The sequence below is a fragment of the Trachypithecus francoisi genome, unplaced genomic scaffold (assembly GCF_009764315.1).
Source record: "Trachypithecus francoisi isolate TF-2019V2 unplaced genomic scaffold, Tfra_2.0 Lachesis_group9, whole genome shotgun sequence".
NCBI classification, from domain to species: Eukaryota; Metazoa; Chordata; class Mammalia; order Primates; family Cercopithecidae; genus Trachypithecus; species Trachypithecus francoisi.
Window position 1 is genome coordinate 25,675,782 of NW_022681474.1, and position 20,871 is coordinate 25,696,652.

The 20,871-nt window shown below is 44.6% G+C and overlaps 1 protein-coding gene and 1 long non-coding RNA gene across 2 annotated transcripts in view; one reads left to right on the plus strand and one right to left on the minus strand.

The window, feature by feature from the left end:
* Positions 1-15,426, minus strand: part of CUNH10orf67 (chromosome unknown C10orf67 homolog) — a 132,287-nt gene extending 116,861 nt beyond the window's left edge. The window contains exons 1-2 of the mRNA XM_033209221.1: positions 15,221-15,426; positions 3,376-3,496 (exon numbers count right to left, since the gene is read on the minus strand). Coding sequence (XP_033065112.1) covers positions 3,376-3,496; positions 15,221-15,426 — 327 coding nt within the window. The remainder of the gene's footprint in view (positions 1-3,375; positions 3,497-15,220) is intronic.
* Positions 700-20,441, plus strand: LOC117082496. Its single transcript, XR_004436632.1, has 3 exons — positions 700-743; positions 6,313-6,495; positions 20,276-20,441. It is a non-coding gene; the product is annotated as an uncharacterized LOC117082496 (long non-coding RNA).
* Positions 20,442-20,871: the final 430 nt, after the last annotated feature.

Consider the following 20,871-nt stretch of genomic DNA (forward strand, 5'->3'; position numbering starts at 1 on the left):
GGAACCAACTGGAAAGGAAAGGGAACTGGGAAGGGAAGGGAAGCGGGATGGGAACCAGGAAGGGAAGGGAATCAGGAAGGCAAGGGAACCAGGAAGGGAAGAGAACCAGGATGGAACTGGAAAGGGAACCAGGAAAAGAAGGGAAGCGGGACAGGAACCAGGAAGGGAAAGAACTAGACGGGAACCGGAAACAGAAAGGGGACCGGGACTGGAACAGGGAAGGGAATCTGGACGGGAACAGGGAAGGAAAGGGAAGCGGGACAGGAACCTGGACGGGAACTGGGAAGGGAAGGGAACGTAAACGGGAAGGGAAGAGAAACTGGGAAAGGAGGGAAGGGGAAGGAAACTGGAAAAAAGGGAAGGGGAGGGAAACTGGGAAGGGAGGGGAGAGGAGAGGGAGGGAAAAGGAGAGAAGCCGCAAAGGGTAAGGGGAGTAGCGGAGGGGACTTGAAAGGGAACCCGGACGGGAACCTGGACGAGAACCAGGAACGGAGGGGATCGGGAAGGTAAGGGAACCGGGACGGAAACTGTGAGGGGAACCGGAAATGGAACGGGGAAGGGAAAAGGACAGAACTGGAAGGGATGGGAACCCACGGGAACCGGAACGGGAACTGGGAAAAGAAGGGAAGGGACTGGGACGGGACCGGAAAGGGAAGGGAACCAGGACAGGAATAGAGACAGGAACCAGGAAGGGAAGAGAAGGGAACTGGGAGGGTAATAAAGAAAGGAAGAGAAGAAAACCGGTACGGGAACCGGGAAGGGAAAGGAAGGGAACTGGGACGGAACCGAGAAGGGAAGGGAATGGGGGCGGAACCGGGAAGTGAAGGGAATCGGGATGGGAAGGGGAGGAAAACCGGGAAGGGAAGGGGAGGGAAACCGGGATGTGAGAAAAGGGGAAGGAAACCGGGAAGGGAGGGAAGAAGAGGGAAACCGGGAAGCGAGGGGAGGGGACCCGGAAGGAAACCCGACTGGAACCAGTACGGGCACCGGGAACGGGAGGGAAACCAGGAAGGAAGTGGAGGGGAGGAGAGACTGGGACGGGAGCCAGGACGGGAAGGGGAGGGAACCGGGCAGGAACCGGGAAGGGAGGAGAAGGGAACCAGGACAGGAATCAGGAAGGGGACCAGGACGGGAACCGGAAAGGAAAGGGCACCAGGAAAGGAAGGGAAGGGAAGCGGGATGGGAACCAGGAAGGGAGGAGAAGGGAACCGGGAAGGGAAAAGAGGGGAACCGGGACGGGAACCGGAAGGGAAAGGAAGGGAACTGGGACGGAACCGAGAAGGGAAGGGAATGGGGGCGGAACCGGGAAGTGAAGGGAATCGGGATGGGAAGGGGAGGAAAACCGGGAAGGGAAGGGGAGGGAAACCGGGATGTGAGAAAAGGGGAAGGAAACCGGGAAGGGGAGGGAAGAAGAGGGAAACCGGGAAGCGAGGGGAGGGGACCCGAAAGGAAACCCGACTGGAACCAGTACGGGCACCGGGAACGGGAGGGAAACCAGGAAGGAAGTGGAGGGGAGGAGAGACTGGGACGGGAGCCAGGACGGGAAGGGGAGGGAACCGGGCAGGAACCGGAAGGGAGGAGAAGGGAACCAGGACAGGAATCAGGAAGGGGACCAGGACGGGAACCGGAAAGGAAAGGGCACCAGGAAAGGAAGGGAAGGGAAGCGGGATGGGAACCAGGAAGGGAGGAGAAGGAACCGGGAAGGGAAAAGAGGGGAACCGGGACGGGAACCCGGAAGGGCAGGGTACCGGGACCGGAAGGGAAGGGAACCGGGATGGGAACCGGGACAGAAACGGGAAGGGAAAGGAAGGGAACTGGGATGGGGAGGGGAGGGGACCGGGAGTAGAGGGGAGGTGAATCGAGAGGGGAAGGGAAGGGAACCGGGAAGGAAACCGGGAAGGGAAAGGAAGGGAACCGGGATGGAGAGGGGAAGGGGAGGGGGGAGGGGAACCAGGAGGTAAGAAAGGGAGGGGAAGGGAAAGGGAAGCGAAAAGGGAAAGGGAAGGGAAAAGGGAAGGAAGGGAAGGGGAATGGGAAGGAGCAGGGAGGGAAGGAGGAGTGAAGGGAGAAGTGACAGAGGGCGTATGTGAACTGTGTCTCAAAGAAGGTTCCCCAGAGCTGCCACAGACCATTTCCATCTGAATCCTACTGACCATAACATGGTCATTTGGACACACTTAGTTACTAAAGAGTAAAATGAAATGTTTCTGAAAGTATAAAAGAAGACAATAAATTGGCAAATATGTAGGAAAGAGACGTTCTCAAAAGTTACTAGCAGGAGTGTAAATTGGTACAATCTCTATCCAGGACACTTTGGCAATATCCTTCAAAATGACTAATGCATACATCCTCTGACTCAGAAATTCCACTTTTAAGAATTTACATCACAGATTTACTGGCATATGAGTATGTGCAGGACTATTCATCACAGTAAAATATTAGAAATGACCAAAATGTCCATCAATATGGAAAGCTAAATATATGATGCACATTTTGTGATGTAATGTACTTGTGAAATAAATGAGGAAGCTCTATGTGTCAATATGGAATGACTTCCAAGTGTAAAAACAAAATCAAGGTAGACAAGAGTATTTATAGTGTTACGCTACCTCATGTGACAGCTTTATTGATTAGGGTTTTTAATAATAACTCTTCATCTCCAACGTACATGCAATACTATGTTCCTTTACAATCAAAAAAGATCAGGCCAGGCATGATGGCTCATGCCTGTAATCTCAGTATTTTGGGAGGCTGAGGTGGGTGGATTGCTTGAACCCAGTAGTTCCATACCAGCCTGAAAAACATGGCAGAATCCCATCTCTACAAAACATACAAAAAATTAGCTGGGCATGGTGGCACGCACTTGTAGTCCCAGCTACTTGTGAGGCTGAAGTGGGAGGATCACCTGAATCCTGGAGGTGGAGGCTACAGTGAGCTATGATCACACCTCTGTACTCCACCCTAGGTGACAGAGTAAGACACTGTCTCAAAAAAAAAAAAAAAACTTCAAAGAAAATTTAACAAAATGTCAAAATTTGGCAAAGTTGGATGGTGAGTTACACAGTTATCCATTATATATGCAAAAATGTTTGATAATTTTTTAAAGTATCAAAAATAGAAAATGTTCACAGATGTCAAAAGAATTTCCAACCAGAGTAACAAAATACTTTACTAAACGAATTAACATATGTAAGTATGACATAAATATAAGTAGTAGCTTATATTAATAATTTGTTGAAGCACAACTATCATTCAGCTGTTTGTCAAAGATGCTAACATTTTAAAAATGTTAGTTCACTTTTGTCTATGAAAGAAACATGAAGGCAATTAATGCCAAAAATTTTCTCAGAAGTTTCAAAACAAATTCAGATTTACCTGTGCTAACTTTTGCGTGGATGAACTCAATTCTTTTACTGACAGTATTTCACTGGAATCGGTTTGAGTGGCATGGTCTGTGCGGAAAAAGCCAATCTTTAAATCATCTGAAATGTTAAGTCTGAAAACAAAGGAAATGAAATGTGCTTTATGTCATACATATTTTCTTAGAAATAGATGTTAGTGTGTATTTTTTTGTGTAAATCATATCATATTTTAAGTATTCTAAGAGGTTGGTGAGGTGAGGAAGCCTCTGAATTAGCTCTTGTGATCTGGAGCTAATGAGGATAATGAGATTATCAAATTCCCTGGACTGAGGCATATTACTCTATGAATACTCAACTGATTTCCACTTTTCTGAGATACGATCAATTTATACACCTGCTTTTAATATCTTCCATACTGTTACTGCCTGTGCTACTGCTGGAAATAATTCTAGGTTATGCATGGGCCTATTCAGCAGAAATCCTTTAAGATAGTGGTTCTCAAAGTATGGGCTGAGGATCCCTGGGGTTCTGGGATACTCTTTTAGAAAATCTATGAGATCAAATTAATTTTATAATAGTATTAAGATTTTGTTTGTCTTTTTTAGTATCATTATGTCACAAATGGTCAATGGAGTTTTCCAGAGGCTACAGATTATACAGAAGCAGCTCTCTTCCATTAAGCCAGGCATGCAAAAGCTTTGCAAAAATGTAAAACAGTGATACTCTTCTCATGAAAGTTTTTGTTTTAGAACAATACAGTTAGTTTTTCTTTAAAATATGCTATTTCCAGCTACTCGAGAGACTGAGGCAGGAGGATTGCTTGAGCCCAGGAGGTTGAGGCTGCAGTGAGCTATGAATGCACCACCACACTCCAGCCTGGGCAACAGAAAGAGAACCTGTTTCAGAAAAATAAAATAAAATAAATAAAACCTGTTATTTATACTAACACATACCTGGTTTATCCTTATTTTAAATGAATCAATTTAAATATGTTTTAATTTTCTTCTTTTAACTTTCTCATCTGGCAACTATCAATAAACAGGATCAACATAAACTACATCTCTTTGAGGGTGCCAATAATTTTGTAAGACTATAGAGAGGTCTTAAAACCAACAAGTTTGAGAATTGCTTATTTAAGATGATCACACCGCCTTCCTATATTTGATTTTCAAACATTATTCCTGAAAAATGTGAATAGGCCAGGAGCAAGTGTTTGTAAATTCTACAGATTTCTAAGGACTGGCATCTCAAACAGCATTAAGAAGGCAATTTTCTGGATGCACTCTGTCAATTTGATCAAACTTACCACAACTGTTTCTAAAATGTCAGCTAAAATAAGATAACCACAAATGCACAAGTAGAATTATCAGACCTCTCAGTGTAAGTGTCAAAGGCAGAATGTCTGTGCTTCTATCCCGCCTGTTCTGCTGACGAGAGCACACCCCAATGCGGGGCATCCCATGGCAACTCCCCTCTTCTTGTATGCTGGCTGAACCTCAGATTTGTCCCCCACAAAACTCAGACGAAGTTGACCATATCCCCAGTGCCAAGTGTAACTCCAAGCTGGGCTACACCCATCACGGTTATCCTACCCTCCTTGGCAGTAGATATCCAGGGATAGGTGTAGAACCCAGGTCTGAAGAGGGAGACATTAGGAAGGGTCTGTTGGGGGCTAGTAAGAAAGCTTTTTAGACTCCTACAAAGGGGGCACCAGAGAAGAGTTTTCTTCTTTGACTCTGGATATTGCCAAGGGTGGAAGTAATGCCAAGAACTGGCACAGTCACTCGGTGACCACAAGGGGAGCGAGCCAGGGCATAGATGATGAGCTTTCAAAAAGATGGAAATAGGTTGGGCACGATGGCTCATGCCTATAATCCCAGCACTTCGGGAGGCCGAGGTGGGAGAAGCACTTGAGATCAGAAGTTTGAGATCAGCCTGGCCAATATGGCAAAACCCCGCCTCGACGAAAAATAAAAAATTAGCCGGGTGTGGTAGCACGTGCCTGTAATCCCAGCTACTTGGGAGTCTAAGGGACAAGAATCGCTTGAACCTGGGGGGCAGAGGCTGCAGTGAGCCAAGATTGCACCACTGCACTCCAGCCTGGGTGACAGAGCAAGATTCTATCTCAAAAAAAAAAAAAAAAAAAAAAAAAGATGGAAATAAATTTGACTGATGACTTTGCTTGGCCATTGACTCAATTAGCTCTGAAACCTACCATACCTCCAGTCTTCCTGTAATGTCACAGAGTAAATGCACCAATTGTTGGCAGTTTCTGTCAACTGTAGCTGAAAGCATCCTGACTGGTACTCTAGATACATGACATTAGATAAATTACTAAACCTTTCTGTGCCTTAGTTTCCTCTTATGGAAAATAATAGTCCCCATTTCATAGACTTACTGTGAGAATAAGTGTGTTCATACTTAGAAGTACTTTGAATGATCCTTGATACAACAGTAAACCCTCAAGAAATGTTACCCATTATTAGTACTGCAGTGGTGGTTGTTTCTACTGTCACTCTGATGTTTTGAACTGTCATAGTTTTTTCATCATATTTGGAAAAAACTATTAAAGCATAGCAATACCAACTAAGAAAGGCCATTTAATGTGAAAACTCCTTGAAGCAAAATAAATAAAATAAATACCAAAATAAAGATCTTCAATTAATCCCACAGAATTTTTAACTTTCCATACACTAATTATAGTAAACAAGTAAATAAAAATATGCTATATATGCTGAGGTAGTGATGAGCATCATTTCTCATTACATACACCTCATGTAATTTACTCATGTGTCACATGTCTGCTAGTTAAATGTTCCCCCAAATACATCTGTACCTTAACAATACCCTCAGCCTAGGATTAAGTCTCTCCACAGTTGTACCTATCAAAACCGTATGTAACCACTTTCTTTTCTACTTTCTTTTGCCTTCCATTCTCTTCCCTTCTCAGGGTGAAGGAATCAACATGGAGGTCAAGGACATGGGGCCATAAAAAAAACTGGGAGTCATGCACAGAAGAACAGCAAGCCTGGTGGCTAAGAATGTGGGTCAGTTGGGGGAACAGGGGAAGCAGCACAGAGGTGGCACACAGAGAAGAGGACCACAATAGTGGGAGACTAGATACATTGAATGAGTAAGTAAATGTTCTCAAAATGACAGAAGTCAAGTTTGTCAGTTCTAGGAAAGATATTTACAAACATAGAGAAAGAGTAGACTAGAAAGTTATCTTAGACAATGGAATGGAATGGAATGGGAATAATTGGTATGAATGCATGCTTTTATAAACATAGATACATAGATATATAAATAGTTGCAGGTGCATATATGTGTGCACATATATATGTGAACATATATGTATGTGCATATATTTATACATATCTGTTTCTAGTTCTGTCCAATGAGAGGGCCTAGAAGAATGGCACCCCAGTAGTGATAAGCACATCTAACACTCAGATGTTGGTTTCTTTTCTTTCTTCTTTTTCTTTTCAATATACTTTTTGAGACAGAGTCTTGCTTTGTCACCCAGGCTGGAGTGCAGTGGCGTGATCTCAGCTCATTTTGCAATCTCTGCCTCCTAGGTTCGAGTGATTCTCGCGCCTCAGTCTCTGAAGTAGCTGGGATTACAGGCATGGACCAGTACACCTGACTAATTTTGTATTTTTAGTAGAGATAAGGTCTCCCCATGTTGGCCAGGCTGGTCTCAAACTCCTGGCCTCAGTGATCCACCTGCCTCGGCCTCCCAAAGTGCTGGGATTACAGGTGTGAGCCACCAGGCCTGGCCCCAGATGTTGGTTTCTAAAAACCATCCTCTGCTAAAAGAAATGAAGTCTCTGAAAAAATGGTTCATTCCAAGACTGGAATAAAAGTATATAAAATTATATAAAAGCAAAAGTATAAAAAGAGCCTGAAACATTTTGTTTGCCATAGAGTGAAGAAATGCTCAAAAGATGATGGGAAAATGTAAAAATGATGAAGAAACTAGACTGAAGAAACACCCACTGGACATATTTAAGACATTTAAACATCAAAATCAATAATGAAAGCATCAGATTATAAGCCATTGTATAAAATAGGAATCCATCAATCCATACTGATATGAATGAACAAATAAATGAGAATGGGAAGCTCTAATAAATGTAGAAAAAAATAGAAAAAAAGCAGAGAATTACCATGTGGCAGTCATCATAAAGGTGACATAAGATAGGAGTCATCAGGCGGGGTGCAGTGCCTCACACCTGTAACCCCAGCACTTTGGGAGACTGAGGTGGGTGGGTTACTTGAGCTTAGGAGTTGGAGACCAGCCTGGCAAACATGGCGAGACCTTGTCTCTATAAAAAATACAAAAATTAGCCAGGTGTGGTGGCACACACCTGTAGTCCCAGCTACTTGGGAGGCTGAGGTGGGAAGATCACCTGAGCCTAGGAGGTTATAGCTGCAGTGAGCTTGGATTGTGTCACTGCACTTCAGCTTGGATGACAGAGTGAGATCCTGCCTCAAAAAATAAATAAATAGGCCGGGCGCGGTGGCTCAAGCCTGTAATCCCAGCACTTTGGGAGGCCGAGACGGGCGGATCACGAGGTCAGGAGATCGAGACCATCCTGGCTAACACGGTGAAACCCCGTCTCTACTAAAAAATACAAAAAACGAGCCGGGCGAGGTGGTGGGTGCCTGTATTCCCAGCTACTCAGGAGGCTGAGGCCGGAGAATGGCGTAAACCTGGGGGGCGGAGCTTGCAGTGAGCTGAGATCCGGCCACTGCACTCCAGCCTGGGTGACAGAGCTAGACTCCATCTCAAAAGATAAATAAATAAATAAAAATAGAGGAGTCATCATTGGTGACCATGTCTGGTTAATATAAGTTTTAGAAAAAAGAAAATTGTAATACCTAGAAAATAGTAATTTATTACAAAGAAAAGAACAGTAAATTTAAAATAGAGGACCTTGGTAGGCACCAACTCAACAAGGTCAAGGTTAATGAGGGGAAAAATTGAACCATGCCTACTAAAGTTGAAGCCCTGACAACCCAACCCGAGAAGTTCTTTATGACCAGGTGACTGAGGGAAAAAAAACCTCAAGCCTGATTCACAGATGGGTTCTTCACCAGCTGGTAGTTACCTGCAGTCTCAGAGCCACACTCAGAAGTGACCCTGAAGGACAATCATGAAGGAAAATCCTCTCACTGAATAAACTAGAAGCAGTATATTTGGTTGTCTGTTTTTTTGGATGAGGGATGGCCAGAATTACATATCGATATTAATTTATGGGCAGCTGCTAAAGAGTTAGCAGGATGGTCAGGAACTTGGAAGGAACAGATTGGGAGATGGATGTCAAGAATGTCTGGGAAGAGTTCTGTGGATGAGCCTTTGAAATGGGCACAGACTGTACAGGTGTTTGTGCAGCATCTGAATGCTCACCCAAGGGAATCCACTGCAGAGACAGTAGTTAAATAATTAGGCAAAATGACACACTCTATGGATATCGGTCAGTTTCCTTTTGCAGTCACCCCTGCTTGCTTGATAGCCCTTGAACAAAATGGCCATGGTGTCAGGGATGGAGTTCAACAACGTGGTTTTCCCCTTACCAAGGCTGGCCTGGCTACCACAGGTGCTGAGTGCCTAACTAGTCAACAGCAGAGATCAATACTGAGCTCCCAATATGGCAGCATGAACCAGAGTGAATAGCCAGCCACCTAGCAACAGGTTGCTAGCACTGAACCTCTTCCATCATCCTCACCGGAACACATTTATTTTGGATATGGATTTGCATTCCTTGACTATACCGCACTGGCCAGAACCACAAGGCATGAACTTACAGAACACCTTATCCATCATCACGGTGTTCTCACAGGACCACTTCCCATCAAGGAACTCATTTCACACCAAAAGACAGGCAGTAATGGATTCATGCCCATGGAAATCAGTGATCTTATCATATAACCCATTACCCAGAAATGGCTGGCTTAAGGTCAAGTAGCTTGCTGAAGGTTCATTTAAGGCCAGGCACAGTGGTTCATGCCTGCAATCCCAGCACTTCGGGAGGCTGAGGCGGGAAGATCGCTTGAGCCCAGGAGTTCATGACCAGCCTGGGCAACATAGACCCTGTCTCTACAAAAAAACAAAAGCAAAATCAGCTGGGCATGGTGGCACACACCCGTACTGCCAGCAACATTTGGGAGAAGCAAATCCATGAAAGAATGTAGTTCTGTCTCACAGGACGCAGTATATGCTTTGAAAGTATATGGTGCTATCTCTTCTACAGTCATAGGTCCAAGAATGAAGAGGCACCTCTCACTCTTATGCCTAATAACTCACGCCCAAAATTATGGTTTCCTGTCTCTGCAACTTTAGGATCTGCTGGTTTGGAAGTCTTAGTTCACAAGGGAAGAATGTTTCCACCAGAAAACATAACAGAAATTCTATTGAATTAGATGACACTGATGACCGGTCACTTTGTGATCCTTATGCTGCTGAAACGAAGGCAGAAAAGGGGATCACTCTACTGACAGCAGTGACTGATTCTGAATACCACGGGGCAATTAGGTTGCTGGTGAACAATGGAGTCAAGGAGAATTCTGTCCGGAACCCAGAGGATTCTTTGGGGTGCCTCTTAGTGTTTCCGTGCCCAGTAGTAAAGATTAATGGAAAAAAGGCAGAAAAAAAAAAAAGCAGAACTTTTAGGAAGTCAGGACTTCCAGGAATGAAGATTTGGATCTCGCAACTAGGTAAGGAACTTTGACCTGTGTGTACCTTTCAGCAAGTTTTGCAGCCACTGGGCAAGCCATCCCTGCAGACCAGCAGTTGTCACGCCCTCTGGCAAGTTTCTCTGCCAGCAAGTCTTCTCCAAAGAGGTATCATCCTAATCTCAGCCTTTGAGGGCGGGACTTCTAACTCCTTAGTTCCTGCCCTGTTTCCTCTTCCTCAGACCTGGAGGTCATAGCTGCTTTTTGCATTTACTATCACTGTATTGCCTAGAGTCTTCTTTTACCACCTTACTGCCTTTTACTAGTTAAAAATCCTTCTTACTGTTTAAAAAAGAACAGGAAATAGTCCCTGTTCAAGTTTAGCGGTGAGGTTTCTGCCTCCTATCTGGACCCTGAGTGCTACATCAATATAGTAAATATAAACAGCCATGGAAACTAACTCTGTTTCTGTATAGTCTACACTGCTGCACATTTAACAGACCTCAGTGATTCACTTTTCCAGGCTAGAAATGCAATCCTTTACCTTACCTAGTGGTAAGTGGCTCCTTTTTACTATTCAGCCACATTTTTCATTAAGCACGAACACGTATGTTCTTCTGTTCCTTCCCATTTTAAGCAAAAGACCTATCATGGGTGGTTTATGGAGTGTGAATAGTTTTTATCAATATATTTTTTTCAGGATATGATTTAGAAATTTGAAATTCTGTTTTCTGTTATTCTTTCTGGTGCCATAATATTACAATAATACAATATGATATTTTAAAATCAGGTCCAGGCTGGGTGCTGTGGCTCATGCCAGCACTTTGGGAGGCTAAGGAGGGCAGACTGCTTGAGCTTAGGAATTTGAGACCAGCCTGGGCAACGTGGTGAAGCCCCGTCTCTACAAAAATACACACACACAAAAAAAATTAGTTGGGCATGGTGGAACACACCTGTGGCTCCACCTAGTCAGGAGGCTGAAGTGAGAGGATCCCTTGAGCTCAGGGGTCAGAGGCTGCAGTGAATTGTGACCGTAATACTGCACTCCAGCCTGGGTGACAGAGGGGGAGCTGGAAGTGGCAGATTCTTCTTCTAAATCCCTGATGAGGATAAGCCCATGACTCTCCAGTTTCACCAGTCCTAACTATATGACTGACTAAAAAAGATCCAGCTCATTCAGAATCTAAGTGAAAGAGGAAGATTTTTTCTTCAGTGTCCCTTCAAATTCCAAATGTCTCTAATTTTAGCTAACAACCCTGCTGCCTAGAATGGAAACCCACATCACAACAAATTAGCTAAGTGGTTCCTACACAGTCTTTATTTATAGTCTCAGCAATTCTATTTCTGAATAATAAGTTGGTGGTTATGCATAAAACAGAATTTGGGGAAGATAATTATGTTTTTTAAAATAAATTAGATACAAAATTGACATCCTAATTTATTTTGGAAAACAGACCTACGGATATGTATTAATAAAATGCAATGACTCTTCTCACTGAATCCTAGAATTATCCATCCTGCAAATGTTTATTAATAAATCAGTCAATGAAGATAGCATTAGGTGTGCTAAACTTTCACTGTGGCATATTTCTCAGTGCTAAATAAGAATATTGCTTTCTTTTGTTCCTCTTCAAAGAACACAGAACTTTGATGTGCCCCATGGCTCATAAACTTCTCTAACTACACTCACTTCCTGGCTGATGTCACCAAGGCTCAGCTTAAGACACCATCTTTGTGCTAATTATTTCCAAACTGATATAGCTGAGCTGAACCTCTCTTCTTAACTTCAGACTCATCTAATCAACTACCTACTTAACAGCCTAAACGGACGTCTAATAGTCACTGCTGACATATCATCACCAGAGGTAAGCTTATGATATTCCCTTCAGACCTGTTCATCTCATTATCTTCCCCTTCTGGGTTACTGGCAATTCCATTCTACCTGTTCATCAAGGTTTCTCTGGACCTCCAACCACTGCTACCCCACAGTCATCTTCCGCAAGGAATAATTGTAATAGTCTCCTGTTTCCTTGTTTCTGCCCTCGTCCTCACTATAGTCTATTATCAAAACAGCAGTCAGAGTAATCCCATTGAAGGATAAATCAAATCATGTCACTCCTCTTTCCCAATCCCCTCATGGCTTCCCATCTCAAAGTAAAAGCTGAAGTCCTTACGGTAGTCTAAAGTCCCTCACCACAGGCACCGAACCCCTTCCCTCTGACTTCACCTCCACTATTCTCCCTCTCTGCTCCAGCCACACTGGCCTCCTTGCTGCTCCTAGGACATCCAGGCACCATCTTTCTACCCAGTGTTCTCTCTCCCTGGAACACTTGGTACCCTGATAGATTCTTAGGGCTCCCCCCTCAAGCCTGCAAGTCTTCACCTCAATGTCATTTTCTCAGTGAAGCCTTCCCCAATCACCATTTCTAAAATCTGCAATCCAGGCCGGGCATGGGGGTTCATGCCTGTAATCCCAGCACTTTAGGAGGTCGAGGCTGGAGGACTGCTTGAGCCCAGGAGTTTGAGACCAGCCTGGGCAACACAGAAAGACCCTGTATTAAAAAAAATTAGCCAGGCATGCTGGGGTGTGCCTGTCGTCTCAGCTACTCAGGAGGCTGAGGTGGAGGGATCGCTGGACTCCAGGAGTTCAAGGCTGCACTGAGCCATGATCGTGCCACTACACTCCAGCCTGGATGATAGAGTGAGACCCTGACTCTAAAAAAAAAAATTAAATCACAACTCCCTCCCCACTTGCCACACATACACACTCACTCACTCACTCACTCACTCACTCACTCACTTTTCTCTTCTCCCTCCCCATGTTAGATTTCTTCCTTATCACTAACCACTATCTAACTTATTATATAGTTTACTTGTTTATGTAGTTTATCATCAGTTCCTGACTAAGATGCAAACTCCACAAAGGCTGGGCTTTCGTCTGCTTTGTAGACCACATTCAGCACCTGAGCCTCGCTCATTCACACCCAGGCACTGGCTCAGTTGCCCTAGTACTTTGGGTGAAGAGGAATGAATATGGGCATCAGTGGTTATTTTGTTCAGTCAGTGAGCACCCTGGCACCATTGGTCTGCCCTTGAACCCAGCAGGTACAGTTTTTGGGGGGAGCTACCCAACCATGGAATGCCAAGGAGTCCAGGGCAGGACACCATTCCTATCAGCAAACACTAGAACAGGGTAGACGCCATGTGCCTCTGGTGTTTACCATTTGCTACCTCTAATAAATGCTATTCACAACCGTCACTAGACCAGGTCCCGTATACCCTGACCCATTTTAACAAACATACCCATTGAATACAGTGAAGCTGGAGAAGCCGAGCCCAGCAGCACTGCCTCACTGGGTCAGTCCCACGGCTGGGCTAGGACACCTGTGGTCCTTTCTTCTCACCCTGGAGCTGCTTCTGTGTGAGGGGCTTGCCCCTAAGCCAGCCCACCTGGCACCATGAGGCCCCTGCCTAATACAATGGTAAGTTCTCCCATAGCAGCTAAGCTAGTTCTGGCTACCTATTGATTTGAAAAGGTTTTTAGAAAGAAATTTGCATTTTCCCAGAAACATCAACTCTACATTATCCAAATAAACAACAAAGCTAGAACACAGGGGGCAAAGGATTATGAAAGGGAGGGGTTATAAACAAGGATCAAGGAATAGCAAATAATGACATCGGCAAACACTTCTATGATTCTGCTATGGTCTGAATGTTTGTGTCTCCTGAAAATTCATGTTGAAATCCTAAGCCCCAAGATGACCCTATTAGCAGGTGTGGACTTTGGAGGTGACTAGGTCATGAAAGTGGAGCCCTATAAATGGGATTAGTGACCTTCTAAAGGCAAAGTGGGAGCGGGGGATGTGGGGGAAAACTCCCTTGCCCCTTGCCCCTTGCACCATGTGAAGACACAGCCAGGAGGTACTGTCTGTGCAGAAGGGACCCTCATCAGACGCGGAATCTGCCAGTGGGCTTCCCAGCCTCCAGAACTGGGAGAAACCAATTCCTGTTGCTTCTAAGCCACCCAACCTATGCTGTTTTGTTACAGCAGCCCGAGGGGACTAAGACCGGTACTGTGTCCTAGATTAGCTCATTAAATATTCACTATGATCTATGAAGCAGGCACTACTCTTCATCGTTCATGAACGATTATTTCCCGCTGAGAAACCTGAATCACAGAGAAATCAGTCGCCTAACTCACGGCCCCTGTGAGAGGGTCGCCAAGATTCTGGAACCCGGTCAGTCTGGCTCCAGAGTCCGTGCTCTTAGTGTCCAGCTATACACTTGAAGAAGTGAAAACTGTAGCTCTTTTGGGACAGTGATCCCTTCGAAAAACAAACAAAAAATTGAAGTCCAGCGGCTGGAGCAAGGGGCCTGGAAAGGCGTTGAGCGAGGACCGGGGTGCGAGGGCTCCGGGGCGGGCTGCCGGGGACTGCCTGTCCCGCGGGTCACCTGGGGTTGAACTGGAATTGTTCAATAGAGGCCTCCAGGCCCTCCATGATCTTCCGGCACTCCTCTGTCTCAGGCGTGTCGCCCCAGTTCGCCATCGCATCCTGGGACGTGCGCCTCCCGCGCAGCCGCTTGCTCTGCTGAGTTGGAGTCAGGAACCCAGCGTCGGTTGCTATGGCGACTCCCAGGGAACCGGCGAAGCGCGGGAATCCGTGGGCTGGGGCCGAGGAGGGCCGCGGGTGGAGGGGGGCGGGGAACGGGGTGGGGCGGAGAAGGGAGGAAAGAGGGAGGGGAAGGGGAAAGGAGATGGGGAGGAGGGGGATAGGAAGAAGGTTGGGAAGAGGATAGGGTGGGGGATGCGGAGGGGGAGAGGGAGGGGCACGGGAACGGGCGAGGGAAAGGAAGGAGAGGAGGTGTGGAGGAAAGGAAGAGGGGGAAGGAGTGGGGGGAAGGGGGAAGAGATGGGAAGGAGGATAGGGAGGGAGCACGCGCAGGAGGAGGGGATTAGGGAGTGGAGAGGGGTAGGAGAAGGCTGGGCGGGATCCCGAGCAACCCGCTGCGTTTCCACTGTCCCACCTGCCTCAAGGCATCCCCACAAGGCACCCACAGCCTGGCGGCCGCTGCGATACCCCAAAAGAAAGCTGCACCCCTGTAAATAAACCTTCAGCCTCCTGCCACGCCCCCGGACCCTGCTCGCTTCCTCCTCTACCCAGGCGCGGAGCTTGGCCTACCTCGTGGACCCGCGCATTTGCGGGGGCTCGGGTTCCCGAGCTTCTCGCTTCCTACGCGCGCGCCAGAGCCGCAGCTCGGTGGCCTTGGCTTTCATGGCCTCCCAGCGTGTGCCAAAGGTCCCCCTCAGGGAGGAGGAAAAACAGTGAACCCATGTAATAACTATGCTCATGATATAATGAGCCCTGCGATCCCAGACCAAGGCCATCGTAAGAGGCGAGCAGGCTGCCTAATAAACTGCCTCCACCTACCACAAACGTAGGCTTTCCTGGACAAAATATTTCCTCGCAGAGATTGAACAGATTTCTATTTAATAAGGTCAGGTCAGAACATAAGGCGTTAAGTCTTAAACTATACCATCTAGTGTGGAATTCAATTTTACCAAGTTTCCACAATAATAAGAGTTTATAGTGAAACTGTTGTCATTCTTAGTTTTAAGTTATGTATAACTCATTGTCAACTAACAGGAGACACCTATTCTAATATCAGTATGTCATTGCCATTGTTTTCTGTAAACATTGTCTAAATTTCTTTTTAAAATGTCATTGTCTGGTTTAGAACTGTCTATACTACATCTGCATTTCAATGTATTATCTACAGAAAAATAATTTTTTTCTTCTCTCTCTTCTTCTTCTTCTTATTTTGGAGCCGGAGTCTCGCTCTGTCGCCCAGGCTGGAGTACAGTGGCGCGATCTCGGCTCACTGCAACCTCTGCCTCCCCGGTTCAAGCAATTCTCCTGCTTCAGCCTCCCGAGTAGCTGGGACTACAGGCACACAGCACCAAGCCCGGCTAATTTTTTTTTATTTTTAGTAGAGACGGGGTTTCACCGTGTTGCCCAGGCTGGTCTAACTCCTGGGCTCAGGCAGTCTGCCTCCCTCGGCTTCCCAAAGTGCTAGGTAACAGGCATGAACCACCGCGCCCGGCCTCTTCTCTGTCTTGTAACAATAAGTGAAAAAGAACTTAGTTAGATTTAGAAGCTCAAAATAGGAAAATAAAAGCGCTGTAGCATTATCACTACTCTTATGTTTAAAGACAAAGATTAAAATCCCCAAATGCCAATAAAACATCATAACCAATGCCAAAATCATCTTCTGTGAAGGCTTATTTTTTGGGAGGGAGATGAAGAGAGAAGAGAAAAAGAGTTACTTTTACTTTGTGGAGGTTTTTAATTTCAAACTCTAACTTAAGACTTTATTTGGCGATTTTTTATTATATAATCAAAAGATATTTTAAAAGAAAGAAATTTATATCTCTACAATAATTTTTCTTTTTCCTAAGTGATATTTTACCGCAATGCATATACATGTTTTAAAATATGTATTAAAATTTTAAGTTAAAATTTAAAAACCTATCTCTTTAGAGCTGGGCCAAGACAGTGTAAAGAATGTGACAAGCCGTTAGCTATTTTGCTAGTGCAATTATAAATGAATAGTTTGAAACTGAGGAGAGAGATCGCACAGAAGATTTCATGAGTCATTGGTCAGCTCTGTACAGCGTTTGTTGACTGATACAGCCTGCATAGTTACACCATCCCACAAAAACGTGCATTGAACAAAACATCTTTGTTTGAAACCTTGCTATAGCATATCAAGGAGTTTCAGATTTCACTGTGTAAGAGACCAAGCTATGATGACGATTGTTTTTGAAACCGTTAACTATATAATACTTCTCTTCTTGTCAGTTACCTGTATTTTATCTCACAGGTGTTCCGGCTTATACAATTGTTTATTTCAGATTACATTCTCACCTATAGTAACTGGCGCTGGCATGGTCAAAACATTTGTCATATTAAACCCAGGCCTCTTTTATCACATGCTAAATTCATTGATGGCTTTAGTGGGAAGCTCATGAACTCTGCAGTAAACGTTGAATATATATAGGCTTTGAAACTTAATTTAGAATTTTGGGCAAGTAAGTCAACATTTCAGAGCCTCTGTTTTCTCACAAGCAAAAACTGGATAATGAATGTTTCTCAAAGAAGAGTTGGAGTAATTTATAAAGCAGAAAAACACACAGCACATGCATGAGGCAACAGCAAGAGAAATACCAACTAGACTTTTGAAGGACTCTATTCGTTCTTCGTAAACCACTACTAGGGAAAACACTGCTTAAAGATTTCAATGTTTTGGCTGGGTTCGGTGGTTCACGCCTGTAGTCCCAACACTTTGGGAGGCTGAGGCATGCAGATCACTTGAGGTCAGGAATTTAAGACCAGCCTGGCTAACGTGGTAAAACCCTGTCTCTACTAAAAAAACAAAAATTACCTGCGCATGGTAATGCACGCCTGTAATCCCAGCTACTTGGGAGGCTGAGGCACGAGAATCACCTGATCCCGGGAGGCAGAGGTTGCAGTGAGCTGAGATTGCACCACTGCACTCCAGCCTGGGTGGCAGAGTGAGACTCTGTCTCAAAAAAAGAAAAAAAAGAATTCAGTGTTTAAACATTTGAACATTTCATAAGCTAAAATTGTTTCTACTTTTCAGTTAATAGGACTTCAGGTACAATTTTAAAATTTAAAGTGCTTCTCTGACATACCACATGTATAAATAGAATATACATTTATATAAAAATATCACCTACCAGTTATTAAAAGTGATAACATCTCAGATTAAGTAGCATGAGGATTTGATTAAGAGTCAAGTGCTGACTCTAAACATAGTAATTTATATATTCCAGTTGGATAGTATCAGTTCTATGGTCTAATAAAAGCCAAGAGGTTTCAGTTTAGGTTTGTAATTTAAATTCTTTCTAGAGAGTCATCACGTGTGAAGTGCTTATTTTTCTTTTATCATCAGCTATAATATATGATTATGTGGTGGAGGATCTGTTATGTAAACTTGTTTTATATCATGCTTCATCCATAACCAAAGTTCTTAAATAAAGTCTTGGGAAGGACATAGTAAGGCTCTTAGCCAGGACAATATTATGCTACTAAATTCTTTATGGAAAAATTCCTGAGACTAGATCATTTTAATGTCTTAAATTTTGCTGCTGTGAGACAGTATATCCACTCTGAAAGTCCATCAATAAGCGTTTGTCACCTGACTAAAGCTGAAAACCAAGATGACAAGCCCATTAGGGGGTTTGGGGCAGGCGCAACTGTGGATGTGGAATTTGGATCCTTGCTGCCAAATGTCCTCGAGCACTGGAGTAAAAGATTTCCTCTATTTGGATCTAAGTTTAGATCATCACTGTTTAAAAGAGAGTAGGCCTGCGTGTGGCTCACGCCTATAATCCCAGCACTTTGGAAGGCCGAGGTGGGCGGAGCCCAGAAGCTAGAGGCCAGCTTGGGCAACAGTGAGACTCTGTCTCTATAAAAAATTAAAAAGAGAGAAAGAAATAGTCGTGAACATGAAGAAAATGACAGGGGTAGGTTGGGCCTGTAATCCCAACACTTTGGATGGCTGAGGTGAGAGGACTGCTTGAGCTCAGGGGTTCAAGACTAGCCTGGGCAACATAGGGAGACCCCATCTCTGCCACAAAAAAAAAAAATTTTTTTTCTTCTTTTTAGTTAGCCAAGAACCTAGCATCCCAGCTACCCAAGAGGGTGCAGCAGGGGGATCACTTGAACTTGGGAAGTCAAGGATAGAGTGAGCTATGTTCGTGCCATCATATTCTAGCCTGGATGACAGAGTGAGAGCCCATCTCGAATAAATAAATAAATACATAAATAAACGTTAGGGCTTAGCTGTCTGCAGAAGTGAGCCCACCTGAGAGAGAATTTGTAAACTTATTGCTGAGGGAAGTTTGGGTGATCTCCAGTCTGTTCAAATGACCAGAGTGGATCCCAGTGCCCAGAACATAACCTAGGAAAACTGTAACCCACATATTGGAATTTAGGGTGAGGCAGTTCAGGACAAGTCGAAGTCTGGAGAGTAATACAAGGGCAGTCATCATGTTTCATGCCGTCTAAGATTGCATCCTTTAGGATGTGTCTTTATTTTCTGTGCCACTTAGAAAAAAACACTGCCAACTATGATTATACCTTGACACACCATGGACTGTATGATACACTACAATTTCAAGGATATACCAAAGTGATACACCAAAATTTCATGTTAGAAATGTGAAAAACTGTCTGGATGCAGTGGCTCACACCTGTAATCCCAGCACTTTGGGAGGCCCAGGTGGGCAGATCTCCTGAGGCCAGGAGTTTGAGACCAGCCTGGCCAACACAGCAAAACCTCATCTCCACTAAAAATACAAAAAGTATCCAGGTGTGGTGGCATGCACCTGTTGTCCCAGCTACTTGGGATGCTGAAGCAGGAGAATCACTTGAACCTGGGAGGCACAGGTTGCCATGAGCTGAGATTGCACCACTGCACTCCAGCCTGGGCGACAGATACTCTGTAGCACCCCACTCCCCCACCAAAAAAAAAAAAAGTGAAAAACTGTGTATCTTAGAATCAGTGAAATAAGGTAGTTAATAAGAACTTATCAGGCAGAGATTCTTTCTGGGGCCCCATTTAATTAGACCCTAGAGGGATCTACTCTCTTGAGAAGCAGGACATTCAGAAGGCTTTCCCACAATAACTTGGATAAAATGCCCCATAGGACCATCTGGTTCTCTCTGTTCTTTATCTAGTGTCACAGGGCAACGTGCAAATAACTCATATTCTTGGGTACACAGATGCCAAGAAGTCTTAATCTAGACAGCAAGTGTGATTTTGGCTAGTGTGAATATTCCCCTGTAGTCTCACCTAAATAAACTGATAAAATACAGTGTTCAGAGCTGTCTACATGAGGACTAGACTCAGAGTCAAGGCATGCCCACAAGGTACCACCAAGTCACACTTTACCAGGCAGTCAGCATGGCTCTCTCATTAACACTTCTGCATCTGCAAAATTAAGCACAATTTATCATCCTGCAGCTTCAAACTCCGTCTCAGAAATGTAGTACCAAAAATTCAAATGTAGCAATTTTGAGAACTAGAGAGGAATGTTAGACATAGAATACGGTAGTGTAGAACCCAAGTTTGTTATTGTTACGATGTCTGTTAACTTACCTGGGCCTTCTTCAGTGTACACTAAAAGGTATTATGTGTCTGTTACATAGATTGTGCTATCACCAAGGTGCCAATCAGGAATGTATGGTTCGGAGATGGCCCATTCACTGTGAATCAGAAAGCCTGCATCATAAAAAGGACTACGCCAAGCTCTGCTGTGAATTGAATACTGATGAACAAGCTGCCCTGTGCTAATTAATTTACTGTATGTCAGAAGTGGGTTTTTATTGGTGAATGTAGTGGCCTATTGACTGGCACAATAAATGTTAGAACTGGGCTTGCATTCGTTAATTTAAAGATGTTCAAGAGGCTGCGTGTGGTGGCTCATGCCTGTAATTTTAGCACCTTGGGAAGCCAAGACAGGCAGATGACTTGAGCTCAGGAGTTCGAGACCAGCCTGGGAAACACAGCAAAACCCTTCTAGCCTCCACAAAAAACAAAAACTACCGGGTGTGATGGTATGCGCCTGTAGTCCCAGGTACTGAGGAGGCTAAGGTGGGAGGTCACTTTGAGCCCAGGAGGTTGAGGCTGCAGTGAGCTGTGATCAATCCACTAAACTTCAACCTGGGTGACAGAGCAAAACCCTATTTTGAAAACAAATAAGTAAAGTTTTTTTAAAAAAGTTGTTTAACAAATGTGGGTGAGC